The following is a 19,124-nucleotide window of genomic DNA, read 5'->3' on the forward strand; positions in this document are numbered from 1 at the left end:
TTCAAAGAACTATAAATAATGATGAAGTGGATCAAACTGACACTGCATTACAGCAATATGGTGACTTTAATTTGGGACTCTTTCTTTGTTGGTGCTGCCTTGAATAGTAGAAAAATAAGACGCTTGACCCGAGTGGTAGAGGCAGTGACTAATCAAACAGCGATGGCTCTTGGAAATATTACAGAAGAACTCCAAATCACGAGAATTGTGACTTTGCAAAATAGAATGGTTTTAGATGTAATATTAGCTGATCGTGGTGGAGCATGTCACATTATCGGGAGTAGTTGTTGTGTGTTTATCCCCGACCACGCCCCTTCTGTTGATGCCATTTCCAAACTGCATAAAATAGCCACTGAGCTACATCAAGACCCAGGAACATGGACTTGGACTGGATGGTTCTGGAACTTATTTTCTGTATGGGGTCTGAAATTATTGTCGGCCCTATTCATAATTATTGCAATTATCTTCTCTTGTTGTTTATCCATACAATGTGGACCAATGCTCTGTTCCCTCTGTGTTTCCACTTGTACTACTTGTGTATCATCTAAAACGAATGTCCAAAATGCAAATGCCCGTTTAGCAATACAACAAGAAATTTGTGAAATTATGTTAATTGATATTCACGATGTATATCATACCCCTTGGAAGGGACAAGAAAATGTCTTAGCTTATGATAAAAGGGTCGTCTGTGGAAACGTGTAATATTTTACGTTAGCATAAGTGACAGCCATTTTGGCTGAGGCATCCATTTCGCTTCCTTCGTAATTCTTTCGTCCTCTGCTGTTCGCCTTTTCACCCTGCTTGTGTCATCAACTTTAGTTGACCTCTTTCGACATGGCTAAGCAATGTACATGCTGGGGGGTTTGTAGCTGCCGGTGCACCTGGTCTTAGAGGCTATCTATTGACTGTTTACTGCTGTCAAACATTCCTGCTCCCGCTCCTTATTTGCTGACCAACTGGTCATCCACCTGCCCTTGTTGGATGATAGTTATTTCCGTGTCTAAACTCGCTCTTTCCATTTCTGTCCACATGCTTGCATTGCAACAAAATTGTATACAAGGACGATGGTTTGTGAATTCAGTGTACTTCCTCCCACAACACTTGAGGGTGTTGTTTGGACGCAGTCCTGCTCAGGAGCATTTAATAAACTTGGTTTGTTTTACTCCACTCCCGTGCTGATCTCTCTTTTTGTTAGTCTTTGGACCCGTGGATGAGAGGGTGACCCTGCACCAGTGTGCCCTCACGGGGGTACATTTCCACATGGTGGCCGCGCCCCATTATTTAGACACTGCTCGCTGTATTCAGCTTACAGTGAGCAGCGTCTAAAGATAGGGGCGCGGCCAACATTAAAGTGAAAGCGCGTATGGGGCACTTTCAACCTTTGCGGGGGGGAAATAATTAATTAATAAAGCTTGTGTAGCGCAGCCGCTAAAGTTAAAGGAGCCCATGCTGTAAATTAAATAAATAAAAGTGTGGCCACTAAAGTGAAAGTGGCCTGCGCTGTAAATTAAATAATTAAATAGGCATGGCCGTTAAAGGGAAAACTGACTGCGCTGTAAATTAAATAATTATTTTATTCATTTATTTTATGTGTGTTATAGAGCGCGTACTTGACCCGTTAGGGTATCAAAGCGCTTTACAGGAGAGCAAAGCAATATACAGACAGATTTAGAATCGACCAATTACAGCTCGAGTAGCAGTATGGTGCAGGAATACATAGGGTAAATAGGAGCATGTATTTATAGTTCACATAACCAATTACTCAAAGCGAGATACCATATTTACAGAGTACGTTTTCAATTATTCTGACCAGGTCCCCAAGTTTCTGATGTTTCGGGTGACCCGGTAGTCAGAGGGGACGTAGTGGGCCGCCATAGGTCATGCCATAAAAGTAGTTGAGGCAATATTAGACAAGAAATTTGCCCATAAGAAAGGTTTTGGCATCCTTTTTGAAGCGAGTTAGTGAGGGGATTCTTCTGATGTCGGATGGGAGAGAGTTCCATATTCTTGGAGCAGCCCCTGAGAAGGCCCGATTGTACGTTTTTTTTTTCCGAAAGCGTGCAGGTTGGAGCAGGAAATCTCTAGCAGATCAGGAGTTTCTGGTTCCTCTGGAGATCATGAGTTTCTGTGTCAGATATGCAGGGGAGTTGGAATGTAAAGCTTTGTGAGTGATGCATGCTAGTTTGAGCTGTATTCTTGCCTCCAGGGGAAGCCAGTTGAGAGCTTTCAGGTGTGGGGAAATATGATCGTATTTCCTTGTGCCGGTAAGTAGTCTGGCAGCCGCATTGAGGCAGGCTTTAAGAGGTGCAAGGGAGATCTTGGGTAAACCCGAGAGGGTTGAGCAGCCGTATTCCAGTCTAGAGATGATGAGTGCTTGGACTGCCATTTTTAGGTCGGGAGCATCAAGGAAGGGTTTCAATTTCCTACGGTAGCTCAGATGGAATCTGGCTGTTATAGCCATAAAGTTTATGTGGTCCCGCATGTTAAGGTTGGTGTCAAGGGTAATTCCCAGGGATTTAGCAGAGTTCACAATGGTCAGTGGGCAGTGATAGCCTTAATCCATGATTGAATCTCTAGGTTGGCATTGGGAGGGGAGATCAGGAGCAATTCTGTTTTCTTTGCGTTGAGTTTGAGTTGATTGGATGAGAGCCATTGGACGGTGAGTTTCAGGGCTTCGTTCAGGGAGAGAATCTCTTTGAGAGAAGAGGTTTTGATGTAGATCGGGTTGATCCTTGAGGGACTCCAACTGTGACTGGGGATGGTGATGAAAGGTTGCCGTTGATCAGGAATCTGTGATCGGTTGTGGATGAAGGACCTAAACCAATCTAGAACAGTGCCATCCAATCCCATTCTGAGTTTGAGGCGTTTTTTCATGGTTGACTGCGTCGAAGGCCGAGGATAGGTCCAGGAGGATTAGGAGACAAGTTTTGCCTTGGTCGAGGGCTTGGAGGACATCATCCACGATGTGGAGCATGGTGGTTTCGGTGCTGTGCCCTGGTCTAAATCCGGATTGAAAGTCATCAAGGAGGTGGAAGTTGTTGATGTGGTGACTTAGCTGCTGTTGCACACATTTCTCCAGCACTTTGGCTAAAAGGGGGATGTTGGAGATTGGTCTGAAGTTGTCGGGGGAGGCTGGATCCAGCTATGGCTTTTTTAAGATGGGGAGGACTTGGCCGGCTTTTAGAGTGTCAGGCATCGTTCACTGCTGGAGGGAGGCGTTGATTATTGTAGTCCAGCTGAGAATAATGGATTGGGCGACGACCGCTAGGCAGTTGGCAGGGAGCGGGTCATTGAAATGGTTGTTCGGTTTTAAGGTAGAAAGGGTTTTAGAGATGGAGTCTTCGTCATAGTCTTTGAAGACAGACCAGTGAGCGTGATTTTTGGGAGGAGCCTGTGGGTGCGTCGCGGTAGGAGGCGGGTCAGGAAGGGGTTGAGGGTGTCTAATGGCGCTGAGTTAGTTTCCAAGGGCCAAGATTTTGTCTGTGAAGAAAGAGGAGAATTCCTCTGAGGATATAAGAGATCTGGGGGTTTCTTTTGATGATTTGGCCAGTTTATTAGATTGGGGTTTGACCAATTCGAAGAGCTTGTGGTGTCTATTCTTGGCTTTCTCAAGTTCCGTTCTGAAGAAGTCTTTTTTTGAGTGGAGTATGTTTCGGTTGAAGGCATTTCTGGCCTGGCAGAGGAGTTTTAGATGTGCGGTAGAGGGGTGCTGCCTCCAGGATCTTTCAGCTTGCCGGAGGGCTCTCCTCTCGTTATTAAGGGATCCCGTGAACTTGGGGTTTCTGTCTTTGATTTGGGTTCTTTTCAGTTTCCTCATGTAACTTAACTGGTGCTTTGTAAAGCGCTCTGATACCTGATTGGATTCGGGTCAAGTTTGCGCTATATAAAACTCTGCAAAAAAAATAAGTTTTAGTGGGGTTAGATCATCCAGGATGGTTGAGATGGTCGCAGAGTAGTGATCACTGAGGTCACTGACTGTTGTCATATGCAAAGGGAAGGGGGAGGTCGGATTTACATCGGGCCAAAAGTTCACTTCGGTCCAAGTTCTTGGTGTCTCTGATCCAGTGTTTAGGAATCGTTGGTTGCGGTGCTTTTGTCTTGTGGGTGCCAGGTAGATGGAAGGTGATGGCATGATGGTCAGAGTTCAGCAAAGTGGAGGGGGTTCGTTAATTCCAAGATAGAGATGTGAATGCTCTGGGTAAGTTTGGTAGCTCTGGAGAACAGAGAGGCCATGTCCCTATCAGGTGGAGGCGATAGAGGGCGGGGGCAGTGGTTCAGGAGCCGTTCTGTCTGCATGTATAGGAGATACGGGTGAGGTGTGGAAATATGGATTTTTATGATCAGTTATGTCCCCTATCTTGGACCCCAACGGTTTCATGTATAAATCACAAATACATGTATGTTTCCTCCAGTTCCAGTTATGAAGACGCAAACACATGTGCGTCCACCGGCAACATGTCCTCTTTCAGATCAGCCATGAATGGGCCGGATATTCTATTCCTAAGTGTGAAAGGCCACCGGCTTTATATGGTTCATTTATCCCATTTTACAGTTCAGGCGAGTAGGCCCTGATTCTGCCATTAAGCCTTTTCCTGCCTTCTGCCTCTGAAAGCTCCAGTCTGAGCTCGCATCTGTATCCATGAACTTTGTCCTACTCCCTGTGCGGCTAACGGTGCCTGACTCGATCTGTCTGCTTGCCAAAAACTGTATTTCACCTTCAAGATTTTCTGCTCTGCTCCGCTCCTCACCCAATGCATTCCTGTCTAGTAGTTTAAGTAAACATTCTTCCAGCTACCGAGCAAAAGGCCCGGCTCCTCTGTCTTTATGCAAGTAATTCATAGCCCTGTTACTATGGAAGATTTCTGCCCTCGCATCTAGTGTAGACACTTAGACGCTTGTACACGCACTAACAGTCAGTATAGTCAGTATAGTCAGTATAGAATAAGATTCTATCCTAAGAGACCTCTCTTTTTGGATAACATAGTTCTTTAAACATAGGATGTTAGATATGATTTGGGATTAGGTTGACATAACCCCAGACTTCTGTCTCCACATGTAGAGCTAAATGTCAAGTCCCCTTCACCCCCTAGTCGCACGTCAATCACACGTCATGCTGCTGCGCGCGCATCTCTGCCAAGTATTTCTGCTGACATTGCGAAATTCTTTCATGGAACCACCCTATTGTGACATCATACCTGATGACGTTCTTTAAGTTACGCCCAGTTACACCCATTTTAGTTACGCATGTATGTTCTTATCTTTGTTATCAACTGTTACGCCTCCTGCATCTGTTTCACTGTAATGCCTATTGTATAAAAATGATTACTTGTCAATAAAGTTGGTCCTTCACTTCCTGAACCTTCGTGGTGATGGAATATGGAGTCCATCAATTCGAATTGATTTTGGAATAAAGCCCGTTCCGAACCTCTAATACCACGGATTCTGCCTCTTATTTTACTGAGCTATTATTATAGATTTTCCGCATCAAATTAAGTTCCGGTAATTAAATTATTTACCACAGAGGACTAGTACTGCCTGTGTTGTAGGTCATTGGATCAAAGCTGGGGCTCCTTTGCGGGTTAGGTTGAGGGCTGGGAGGGCAAGAACGACTTGTATCATAGGTCATAGGGGGCGTACCAGTGGCATAGTCTACATGGGGGAATAGTAGGAAGGGGACCAGAGGTCTAGGGGTGATTCTGGAGGCAAGGCCGGGTGCCGTGTTGGAGTGGATAGGGGGGTCTGTGTTGGAAGACCTTAGGGGGTTTGTGAATGGCTAGCTACGCTGGGTAGGCTAGATGAGGACTCGTCGGGCGGGAAATGGTTACCCTGCCTGAGTCATGCACGTGGTTTCTAAGGAGGGTGAAAAGGTCTGCAAATATATTCAAGTTTTTGCCTGAGGCTTGGATCAGGATAATGCCATTTTTGTAAAGAGTGATGGTGAGGTCAGCTCGCAGTGTAGGGTATGGTGTTATTGTTAGCTTAGTGCCGTATGGGATGTTCTTTGTTGCGCATACATTGAGGAGGAGGGCAAAGGTTTTGCACCAGGCAGAGGTCCTTCTGGAGTAGAAAATTAGGTCATTAATGACTATGCCGTTGTCCACGCTATAGCGAAGGTCAGAGATCAATGACTCAGGGTGTCTTTTCAGGGTGGAGTGCTTGAAGTATTTTGCGGCGGTTTCGGAGAGGTTGGGGGGGTAGACCAGAGTGTAAGAATTTTCCCCCGTAGCGGATAGGCCAGGATTTGCCATGTTGGCTCAGGTAGGCTACTCGAGGATCAATAGGGACAGTCGTCCAGTGGAGTGGACTGTTCACCGTGCGGAAAACAGGAGTTGAAAAGTGTCAGTATCGGGGGAGAGCGCACTATAGCTCTCGAGAATATCTGGCAGGGATGAAGATGATTGGCTGGCATCTATCGGGGAATAACTAGTGAGGGAGAGGAGAGTATGGTGGTCTATAGGATTTTCACCCTTATGAGGTCAGGCAGGGAGAGGCAAATGTGTTGTCTTCAAACTGTGGCCATTTTAAGGTCAGGCGATGAGCAGTCTGCCAGGTATAATAATTAAATAAGCGTGACCGCTATAGTGAAAGCGGACCACACTGTAATTTAAATAAAGACATTAAAATAATAATATAAAAGCGTGCGGCGATGTTGTGGGTGGAATAGGGGAAGATGATTAAAGAAAATAGTGCTTACCAACTACATAAAGCAGATCTTGTAACAACACACGTAAAAAGTCCAGTCGTTATGGCAGGTTACAAACGCAGACCAGATAGTACCAACGAGGGACAACTAAGCCTATTCACAAATGAAAAGCAACGCTTTCACAATGACAGTAACCGGAGCCAATTGAAAAGATGGGCAGGAAATGGGCCACCAAAAAGAAAAACACACGAAAAGAACCCAGAAACCACCAGGAAATAAGACGCTACACCCAATAAAAAAAACTAGAAAAACAGAGTGACAAGCAGACCAACAAATAGTAGGTAGGGCTGGGCTTTAAGTTCCTTTCAATCTTTTTTGCTCAAGCGCTGTGCAGGCGAAGCCTAAGAAGCCCCTTTGAAAACTAATGTTGACTATCTACTAAAAAATGGCAGGAGAAAATAGAGGCCTGTCTATAGCTGAGAAAAATATTTTCATTAGGTCATTAGACTAGACTAATTATAGAGGAGCAAGGAATGCGAGTTGAAGACACTCATCACTTCTTTGACCACCTGATTATGAAAAAACTACGGAGGGCTACTGTCCTATAAATGAGACGTTTAGTTACAGAGATACGGTTATTACTCCTCACCTGCTCCTCGTTGGGACTCACAGAGCTCCAGCCGGGCTCCAATTCTATTCTATCTATACGTGCAATCACTCAGCGAACATTGAGAGACCTAGTTCTAACAAAGCATCATTACGCTAAAGACACTACGCAGTATCTATAAATAAGTTCAGAATAAGACACAGAAACTGTAAAATGGAATCAAGAGTTCACGGAGGTGACAAGCCAAATATGTCCTAAAAACAAACAAGGCTAGTCCTAGTTCTTGCTCTTTACATCTAGCACCAATAGCATCTCACTCAAACTTTGCTAAGGGGTCAAATCCAATCAGAAAGAAATCCATAACTTTAAACCAAGCAAAATGATTGAACTTTGTACTAGTCATTCAGATAACTCTTCAGGGACATAAAGATAGCTAAAAACTATCAATGGCAATTATGTTCCTTATACAACCTAAAGTACCTGGTTTTTGATCAAGACCGTAGTCCAACATCTAGTTCTATCTACATTTGACTGTGGAATTACACTACTCATGCTTCCCAAGATCTAGTCAACACCCCTAAAAGTAGTCCTGAATTAAGTAGCAGGACTATGTTCATAAACCAAAACGGAAAAAAAATCTCTTCTGTGCTACAACCACTGAACTAGCTCCCAACAGAAATGAATACTAAGAAATGCGTGCATCATGCTCAAATCATTCTGTCATAATTTTCCAGCATACTTAGCATTAAAATGAAAGGTTCTAGCTGAATACATACATTAAATGCACAAAGAAGCCTTCACTCTAGTGATCACAAAAATCGTACCATTCATTGGGCAAAGCCAAGAACCTGGAATGGCATTATCACTGTATTCATAACAAAGTCTTCATACACTTCTTTCAGGTGAAGAATAAAAGATCTCTCCCACTGAAGAGCCGAGAGGAGATTTGGCCTAATGGGTATGTTATGTTATGTTATTTTAATTTATTCAGCGCACAGCTACTCGGAAGTGTCCCGGCGCTATAGAGCGCTGGGGAACCCGTCCTGGCTATCCCTGTGAGATGGTCCCTTTCTGGGTATCTCCAAGGTGAAACCAGGCATCCCCGGCGTCTGTGGGGGGCCGTTGTAGAGATGAGGCAAGCTTAATGCCCAGAGTTGCCGAGTGTGTTCCTGGTTAGAGTAGGTACCGAGGCGAGAATTATCGAGTCCGTTTTGACCCTGGTTCACGACCCTGCCGTGTCGGGAATTGAACCCTGGTCCCTGGCCGATTCTCTGCTTACGGGTCTGCCGCCTCTAACCAGTGAGCCACACCTCTCTCAAAGGTAGAGCTTCCAACTTTGGAACAGGTGAAGCAGGTTCGAATCCCGGCCCTGGCTCAACATACTGTGTGTGAAGCAGCACTTAACCTCCCTGTGCCTAAAAATAAAAACAAAAAATGTGTACCGTCAGGCGCTGATATAAAACACCTAGTTCGCGTGTAAAGTGCTTTAATGAACTCAAGCCAAGTACTGCTACATTATAATCACAAACATAAATAGTAAACAGGCAATATGTAAGGCTCTAGAGAAGGCATGCATAATGGTCATCCAGAACAAGAATCATGTAAGTGATAAAGATTATTTTTTCAAGTGGCAATTAGAATGATAAATACTCTTCTCTTAAGAAAGGAATTGTTTGATTTACACATGCACATTTCTTTGTTGGATACTGTTTGTGCAAGGTCTACAGTGCTTCAACGTCAACTGTGCGGTCCGCCATACTACATAAAATTGCAAATAAATAAATATTCTGTATTAAGACTTTAAAAAGCTGCGGCCATTGCTTGCTACTGATATTAGTATTGGATGAACTCTCTGCTGGACACTTCTCACCATTGTAATCAAGGTCAAAACAATGTCTCTTACCTTTCATTATTTGCATGGTACATAAGACACTCCTTCGAGAGCTGAGTTTCTTTTCCCCATTTAATTAAGTGCCTTTAGACTTTATCTCTTCTCTGTGATCATTCGATCTATACTTATTTATTAAGAAGCTACATTTTCAAATGTAAACGGTCATGAAATCTAGCATATTTAATCTGGAGGGGTGGCATACATCACATCTTCATTAGTGATTACAAAGTAACATCAGTTACCTCAGTTGACAACAATACTTCTCATATTTACAGAGGATGTTTAAATTCACTTTCAGACAAAATATTAGCTAGTCTAACCACTCATACTTTACAAATGCAGTATCATGATCTCCATTCCGCAACATCAAACATCAACAGGACCGGTGTTCTGCCCATATATTTTTTAGGTCTATTTCGGATGGGATATTCTTCAGCATATCTCTTCTTTCATGAAGTCACTAGACTGTGTCAGAGATCCATCAATATATCTTGGTGGAGTGAAGGAAGCCTGTCACAGTCAATGTCTGCTTTTAGGCAAGCACCAACTCCAAATTTACAAACTTTCATCCCATCAGCAGCAATTAACAATTAAACAAACTGGGACAATAAATAGTGCCACTGTGGGTCCGTTTCTCAAGCAGTTTTCCAAGTTATACCGATCCTGGAAACCATCTATGTATCAAAAGATGCGTCACTGGTATAAGATTAGGAGTCAAGCTTATAGTGCTTTACAAGGTGGAACAGAGAATTAGCAAACACTGAACGGCACTGGTAAGAGAGGAGACATTTGGAGGATTCAGCAGTTAGAGTTAGAAGTACTATTTACTGCCAGCAAAATACTGGTCACAATCACTACTTTTGCGACCAGTAAAAAATATTCTGAACCGACCTATCTATAAATAGGTTGATTTGGAAAATTCAGAATAGGAATGGGTTGCAATCCAACATATCTCAATAATGTTTATGAGGTAGGTAGCAAAATGCAAATCACTGCGATAGGAGGCCACCAAAGGAATGGTGCTTTGAAGGGCCAGCAGACCACCATGTATGTGATTACCTTTCAATAAAGTAAGCATACTTTTAAATATAGCCAATCTTCCTTAAAGGAAACAGGGCTGCATTTAGAAAAAAAAAAGATTACTTTTTAGGTGTCGCCTAGGCAGCGCTTGCGATGTCTCTTTGAGACATGCTATGTCCATGTGTTGTTACTCCCTAGGTTTTAATTACAGTCTCAGAGCACTATTTTCTTAAAGTGGGCTTCAGACAGGACACAAGTTTGGTTAAGTCAGGATGGTAGTGATTATTTTACTCACTAGCACATCTCACAGTTATATGAGACCTTCTATAAATTTCCATTCATCAGCTCCACAAAGAGTACAACCTAATCCGAAATTAATCTAATAATTCTTGTTTCACATTTCAAAGCTACTAACACGGGCATAGCGATTTGAATGTACTTGTGGTACTGTCTTCCATGCAATGCATTATGGGTAGGGTGGATTTACCATATCTTCTGCAGGATGCAGAACCATCTGTGACCAAAAGAGGTCCCATGGAACCTCTTTTGGCCACATATGGTACTGTACCCTGCAACATAGCTAGGTAAAAAAAGATTGGCATTTATAAAGCCAATAACTCCAACTTTGCAGGGTGCAGTACGATATGTGGTCAAAGGAGATCCCATGGGACCTTTTTTGGCCACATATGGTACTCCACCCTGCAACATGGCTAGGTAAAAAAGATTGCCATTTATAATGCCAATAACTCCAACTTTGCAGGGTGCAGTACTACATGTGGCCAAAAAAGATCCCAGGGGACCTCTCTTGGCCACATACAGTACTGAACCCTGCAACATGTTAAAAACATCGGCATTTATACTGCCAATGACTCCAACTCTAACAAATGCGAGACAGATTGCATTTCCAATGCAATAGGTCTCACGTTTGTTAAAGTTAGAGGTCTGGCGTTGAAAATGACAATGTTTCTAACTTTTGCTTTTTATACCATTGGCAATAGTACTATGCAAATATATTAACTCCACTGCAAATAAAATAACATTGTTATTCACAAAGAGCGCGCACATGACCGTTGTGCCCCAGGAGCAATTTCCATAATACGGTCCCTGGTATTCTACTTTCAGGCCTCGTAAAATCTACTTGCCCACTGGCTATGGCGAGTCAGATTTATCAGGGCAATCTATTTTTACGGACTACTGACCCAGTCTAGCGAGAGACTCCAGTTGACAAAGAACAGGGGTTCTTATAATTAAGAAAGTGAAAGAATAATAAAGATGCCTTTAAATCTTGGTAAATTTGCTGTGCGATGGTCAGATGTCAGCTTATGTCCTACAAATCGTTCCTTATTTTATCCTGGAGATCATGTTTACAAAATCCTTTAACTTTGCAGTCACAGAAAGAAAAGTAAAGTTAACTGTCTGACAATCATGCTGTGAGCAATGAAGATCTTGAAAGGAAATGAAAGTCTATAGGATGTCAGTTTTGTTTCTAAAAAAGCATTTAAATACCTAGTAAATGCACTGTACCAAAATTTCAAAATACATTTCAGTCGTTTTGAAAGCACTTTTGAATTTTTTTTCATTCTAATGTTAGATGGAAACAAATATTTTAATAGGATCAAAACAAAACAGAAAACTTTACTTGGCGATGTGCTAATGATAAATATTTGCTGAAACCCAATTTCCCCATAGTATTTATAGTTTTTGTTTGTACACTAAATAGTTTTATCAGTAAAATTGCATTCCAGTGAGAAAGTGTGTAGCCATTTCAATGGAAATATGCAGTCTGTAAAGAACAGTTTATGGAGCAAGATTCTTTTTCCATTATTTAGATCTTGCTTCATTAGTAAAACTGTGCCCTCTTCTTGGAAGGGGAGCATATTGGTTCCATTATTCAAGAAGGGCGATAGGGATAAGCCAATGAATTATCGCCAGATAGCCCTTCTTGATGCCATTGGAAAAGTCTTTTCCAAATGTCTCCTATCGCTAATTACTGATTGGGTTGATGCGAATCAGATATTACCCCTTGAACAAACCGGCTTCCGTAAGGGGCATGGTACATTGGATAACCTTACAGCCCTTCAGGTTATTTCGGACAAATATATAAGAGTTCGGGGAGGAGGAGTGTATGCGGCTTTTATTGATTTCTCCACAGCATTCGACAAAGTTGATCGTCCCTTGCTGTGGAGAAAGCTATCTGACTTGGGCATGCCCCCTCTTCTATTAGATCTGATGCGGTCTTTACACACGGACACTTGGTGCAGAGTGTTACAAGGTGGAGAAAGGGGTTTATCGCGGGTTATTCCCTCCATTGATGGATTAAAACAGGGTTGTCTACTGGCCCCATTACTTTTCTCCCTGTACATTGCTGACCTTCCAGCTTCGCTTTCATCTTGTGTTGGCATAGCCCCGGTAGTGGGGGGGATCTTCTATTTCCTGCCTCCTATATGCAGACGACATCCTTATCCTAGATTTAACACCTAAGGGATTAGCTAATCGTCTGCAGGCTTTACATCTTTTTGCAGAGACCCACTACATGAGGATAAATGCCACAAAAAGCAAAATTATGTGCATTACAGGGAAGAAAAGATCTAAATCAGAGAATTTTGGTTGGTCAGTTGGTGGTCAGAAATTGGAGGTGGGTAAGACATATACCTTCTCAGGAAAAATAATTTCTGCCAACCTGAGTGAGAAGCCTCATATCGATAATAATTCCCGTAAAGCCCTGTCTCAAGGCAAAAGTCTGAGCGCCCTTTATTCCGCCACAGGGAGAAGACACTTTGCTTGTTTACTGGAGGTCTATAGGGCAAAAATTCCATCAACCCTCCTGTACGGAATGGAACTGGTTGATTTAAAGCACTGGGGTTTTCTACAGTTGGTAGAAGGAAAATTATTAAGGTCTATAACTTCTCTCCACCCCGCCTGTTCTGTGGCTGCCTGTAGACTTGAATTCGGTCTCCGTAGTAGTTGGGCGCAGGGCCTGTCCGCTCTAGTACGATGGGTTGCCAGCCTGGCTAGAGGAGAAACGGGGACTTCGAGATCCCTTCTCAAGGGGGAATTGTTGGGTAGCTTAAGAGAGTACTCCCAAATTGTTAAGAACTTTAGAAGGGCTGTGGCACTTCTTGAATTGGAAGAGAGTACCCTTTTTACTATTTCTTCTTCCCAGCTAAAATCTCTTTTGAAACAGGCTTCTTGGGCTCTTTGCTTCACGTTGGACAAGAAGTCCATGTTAGTAAAGAGGGGAGGTGATCTCCTTGCTAACACATACTCAATAAAGCTTGTCCAACCCTATGTCACCTGGAATCTACCACATGGTGTTCGGAGATTTTGGTTCCTCCTAAGGCAGGACTTGCTGCCCCTAAATACTCTTTTGGCAAAATGGCATGGGTCCTCTCCCACATGTAACTTTTGTAATACGTCTGCTCAGGATCGTTCTCATGTACTGTTTATATGTCCTGCATTGCGTCCACTTCGTTCGAAGTGGTTAAGATCAATATGCTTGCAATTGGGTATCCTTAATGTGAATTCTTTTTTGCAGGCCTTATATACTCCTCCAAATGAAATGTTTTGCTTCAATATTTTTACCTTTTTTAAAGGTTTTTTAGCTATTTATTGATGAAATATGGAGGTATGTGTCGCTGATTATCTTGTTCAATGGAAAATGTTGTAGTTGTAATTTTTACTTTGAGAATGTGTATTTATATTTGTGTATCTTGTTTTATGTGGACCTCTTCGGAGTGCCAAAACATAATAAAAAAATTGAATAATACGGTCCCTGGTATTCTACTTTCAGGCCTCGTAAAATCTACTTGCCCACTGGCTATGGCGAGTCAGATTTATTAGGGCAATCTATTTTTATGGACTACTGACCCAGTCTAGCGAGAGACTCCAGTTGACAAAGAACAGGGGTTCTTATAATTAACCCCTTCGACGCGCATGACGGAACGGTTCCGTCATGCACGTCGGTTGCGCTGTGCGCATGACGGAACCGTTCCGTCATGGCCCCGCCCGCGCACGGAACCTTCAGCGTGGCGCGGAAATCCGCGCCGCGCTGAAGGGGTTAAGAAAGTGAAAGAATAATAAAGATGCCTTTAAATCTTGGTAAATTTGCTGTGCGATCAAAGAATGGTCAGATGTCAGCTTATGTCTTACAAATCGTTCCTTATTTTATCCTGGAGATCGTGTTTACAAAATCCTCTAACTTTGCAGTCACAGAAAGAAAAGTAAAGTTAACTGTCTGACAATCATGCTGTGAGCAATGAAGATCTTGAAAGGAAATGAAAGTCTATAGGATGTCAGTTTTGTTTCTAAAAAAGCATTTAAATACCTAGTAAATGCACTGTACCAAAATTTCAAAATACATTTCAGTCGTTTTGAAAGCACTTTTGAATTTTTTGTCATTCTAATGTTAGATGGAAACAAATATTTTAATAGGATCAAAACAAAACAGAAAACTTTACTTGGCGATGTGCTAATGATAAATATTTGCTGAAACCCAATTTCCCCATAGTATTTATAGTTTGTTTGTACACTAAATAGTTTTATCAGTAAAATTGCATTCCAGTGAGAAAGTGTGTAGCCATTTCAATGGAAATATGCAGTCTTTAAAGAACAGTGCACTACCACATCATGCTTTAGTAATATATTTATTAAAAGTGAGAGTTTTTAAATTTTAAACTTAGAAACATTTCTGTCCTGCTCTTATGACAATGCAATTGATGAACCAAGAGGCAAGTGAGGGGTCATGTGTACCTTTTATGTGGGCTACATTTTATTTATACACGATGCAAATGTTTACTCTATTAAATCAAACATAGGAGTTTTTATACAGCAGATATGCTGACCTCACTTATTTGAAGGTGCTCTCATATTTAATAATGAAGAAAAAGGTGACTCGATAAAATAAATATATTTGCCTAGGATCCGCAATTTGGACCAGTTTATAGGTCAAAGGCATTAAAGTTAGGTCAAGCAGATTGTTCAAGTCACCAGGCCTGCAGTTCTAGTAACATTTTTATGATTTTTGGAAGCCTGCCTTTTTAAAAATATAAAAATTGAAGCACTTCCATTGCAGTATCTAACCATTTTAGGCACTCCTTCCAGGGAGTTGCAAATGTTGAGTCTGAAACTTGTGGGTGTGAAGCTTCCAGAGAGCAGCAGGTGAGAAGTCTACACAGTGTTGCAAGTGGGAAGCCTGCACCGAGTTGATAGAGTACGGTCACTGCATGAGCCTGTGAGAGTGTAATCACTGCATGATGATGTTAGACAGCAGTACCTGCAGGACGCAACGAGACCACCTGACGCTTGAGAGGGTCGTAAGAAAGTAGCTTGGGCATGAAGTTATGAAAAGCTGTCCAGTCTACGTGAGGAGTTTTGAAGTAACAGTAGCAGCAGGGAGAAGAGTGTCGATAGGAAGATGTGATGTTACTGTGGAATATAGAAGTGTGGAAGCAGGGCCGGCCTTTAGCATGGGCGGAATGGGACCAGGGCGCCAATTTTCTGAGTGGCACATGGAGCTATGTGCATTAAGTTTATGCCAATAGCAGCAACCTTCTCATCTTGTTGCAGCCTTATCTTTGCCTGTTCGTTTCTGTCTGATTTGCATGTTGCAAGTGGTTTTAGTCCTTCATTATCATATGGCAAGCAATGTTTTTAACACCGCTTTAGCACCCTTCTTTGCTCTCCCTTCACCCGCTCACCCCTACTGGCACACATCAACAAAACCATCATCTGCTGAGGCAGCTAAGCTACTGTGATTTAGGTGAGCCGTGGGATGTTTGTGTTAAGGGTCAGTCGCTCAGCCGGTGAATACAAAAGGGAACCTCTGCTGCCTCGTTTAATTCGCTGCCATCAGCAAGAGTGCCAAATGTATCTCTGCCCACGCCCAGGGCGCTATTTTAGCAAATGTGGGCTCTGGGTGGAAGCCACAGCAGACTCTTGTGAGGTTACTGTCGGTTGTGTTACCAGAAGACTTCAGGTATTTAAAGAAGTGCTCCAATCCTGTTGCTTTATTTAATATCCTAATGTATTCTGGGAGTTGTAGTCCTGGTCCTCTTTGTAGTGGAAGATCGTCATTCCTGGACGCGGTTTTGAAAGCGCCACTTAAACATGGAATTAGGAAATAACAGCATCTGTATAGAGTCGTAGAAGGCCAGTTAGTCTGCACAGGGACTTGTGGGAGAGCAATTCCTGCAGATAAAACTGCATTTAATTGAAAATTTAACTGCGAGTAGTTTTTCGTTTTTGAGAGGGTGGAGGTCCCATAAGATTCTTGCAAGGCTGCTGCACGGAGTTATAGTATTCACCCACTTCACGCGTCTCCTTACCTGGACAGGTGCTTCAGGATCTGCTTTTTGATGATCCCTGCCATGGCGAGCCAACGAGGAGGATCGAGGCTCCGGGCCCCTCTAAAAGAGCTGCATACAGCAACTCTGACTGTTCCTTCGCCACCACGAACCACACACCCGGAGATACAGGGAATGAAGCCAACCACAGGAAAGACCTCCAGTATCCCGGCATGCCCCGTGGTACCAGACAATCAGCAAGACGAATATCGACACGACGTCAGAAATGTGAAGCAACGTACTGTTATCTCTCTCAGACCCTGGCCTGAGCAGGTGGACGCAGGGTGCATAGTGCGATACAAGAGTATTTCTTCCAAGCAAATACATCTATGTGAATGCTACTTATTTTATAACCACGCCTTACCCTTTATATTTGCTACTGAGCATCCATCTTTGTTAGGGGCCAGTTCTGCCAGTGCAACGGAATTAGACGATGCTCACTGAACCGCCAGTGGGTGACATCTCTGGCTCAAAGTGTCACGCCACTGTTTATCAGGTTACGGGTGAACCTTTTGTAAGACTATTTACACGACAAGCCTCCCCAACACTCACGCACACAACATCCCCAGTCCCCACAAACACACGTGGGCCATTCAGGCGCATGGACAAGAGACTACAACCAGAGGCGCAACTAGAGCCAAATTTCGGGGGGGGCTGAGCAAAAATTTCGGGGGGGGCTGAACTTTAAGCAATAGGCAGAGTGGAGCTGCAGGGGCTCTTAAAAGGGGTGAAACAACAGCGAGGCCTCATTAACATGCAGATGGTCTTTTAAAGACCTGTGAAGTGCTCGGTGCGGCTGCTTTTTTGCCCGGGAAGGTGTCTCATCCCGGGCTGCCACACACGACGGGGGGGGCTGAAGCCCTGTGAGTCCAATGGGTGTTGCGCGCCTGACTACAACACTGTCTACTGTGTGCGAAATAGATAATGTTCGTGGTTGCACTGAGCAACAGCAAAGCAAGATATGACTGGCTACCTGTGTTACCTTGTTTATTGAAGTTTCTTATTCATGAAAAACCTAACTAGGAATAAAAAAAAAAATTAATATATATTATCAAACAACTTCATAATAAGATATGCTTACGGTTCTACACTTTGGTTCTAATTACGTGTACACAGCACATATTTTTAATTGAGCATTAGGGGATAAATTGGAGGTAATTGTAGTCCAACCTGGGGAGCGGGTTGATCCCTCCTGCGTTCCGATCTTACATCACAACAGCAATTTTGTCAAATGTATAGCAATGATGAACATGAGTAAAAGCCATTTATTGGCTGGATATAGTATGAATATTCAATGGGATGATTATTTATTGGATCTATTATATGGAATTGAGTAACCTGTGTTACTCCAAGATGGACTGCCTTTCCTAAATATGGCTTTTGTATTGACAGGCATCATTTGGAATCATGATTTTACTGTTTATATGCACGTACTTTAATGCCGTCCGATGTGTGATCAGGGCCGAGTTGCGGCCAAAACGCATAGTTCTTTATTAAAATGTCACTGCATAGCTGCTTGGGAGTGCATGTTTGTTTTTACTGTGCCTACAGTGTATATCCCTGGGATATATACTTTAAGTAAGCTCACAGAATCATTTATTTGTAAGCTTCAGGCAGGCTCCAAATTAAATATTACATAGAAGGCAACCTTGATTTTATAGTTATGACTAAGACTCAGGGGCCGATTACGATGTCGGTCGGAAAGCCTCCGAACTCAGGTCGGAGACTTTCCAACAGACTTCGTGGTTTCATTTCCGACTGGCTGATTACAATACAGCTGGTCAGAATTGAAACTGGCCGGTCATTCAAAGGAGCCCATCGGGCAGTCTAAAGCCAGCCCTTAATCCATATGGACATCGTTTTACGCCGTTTGGAATACGATGCACGGTTTCTGACAGGCTTTCCATGTCGGGCTTTTTGGCATAGAAAGCCTGTCGGAAAGCATGTTTCAGGGCCCCCCTTCTGTTTGCGGCACCTTGAGGTGCCTGCCACGGGATAGAGAGATTAACACAATCTCCCATTTCCCAATGGGAGCTTGAGTTACGTCTGGTTTACGACCATAACACAAGCTCCCATAGGGAAATGTGAGTATGCGATTGCACCATGGGGCTGATTACGGCGGCCCTCATCCTCCTGGACCTCTCCGCCGCCTTCGACACCGTCTGCCACCGCACACTACGCACGCGCCTCCACGACGCATGGATCCGAGACAAGGCCCTGGACTGGACCACCTCCTTCCTCTCCGGCAGAACTCAGAGAGTCCGCCTCCCCCCGTTCCGATCCGATGTCTCCGAGATCATCTGCGGCGTCCCTCAAGGATCTTCCCTCAGCCCGACGCTGTTCAACGTCTACATGGCCCCACTAGCACGACCTCAACATAATCTCCTACGCCGACGACACTCAGCTGATCCTCTCCCTCACCAAGGACCCCCTCACCGCCAAATCCGACCTCCACCAGGGAATGAAGGCCGTCGCAGACTGGATGGAGGATAGCCGCCTCAAACTGAACACAGACAAGACGGAGATCCTCATCCTCGGGTCCAACCCCTCCGCATGGGACGACTCTTGGTGGCCCAAGTCACTGGGGTCCCCCCCGGCCCCCACCGACCACGCACGCAACCT

The 19,124-nt window shown here is 43.6% G+C and overlaps 1 protein-coding gene across 4 annotated transcripts in view; it reads right to left on the reverse strand.

The window, feature by feature from the left end:
* The window catches only part of BLTP3A (bridge-like lipid transfer protein family member 3A), a 1,033,704-nt gene extending 1,017,063 nt beyond the window's left edge, over positions 1–16,641 (reverse strand). For all 4 annotated transcript variants that reach the window (XM_085645841.1, XM_085645832.1, XM_085645827.1 and 1 more), the window contains exon 1: positions 16,485–16,641. In XM_085645841.1, the coding sequence (XP_085501967.1) occupies positions 16,485–16,528 (44 nt within the window). In that variant the 5' untranslated portion in view covers positions 16,529–16,641. The remainder of the gene's footprint in view (positions 1–16,484) is intronic.
* Positions 16,642–19,124: the final 2,483 nt, after the last annotated feature.

The sequence above is a fragment of the Triturus cristatus genome, chromosome 1_1 (genome assembly GCF_964204655.1).
Source record: "Triturus cristatus chromosome 1_1, aTriCri1.1, whole genome shotgun sequence".
Taxonomy (NCBI): domain Eukaryota; kingdom Metazoa; phylum Chordata; class Amphibia; order Caudata; family Salamandridae; genus Triturus; species Triturus cristatus.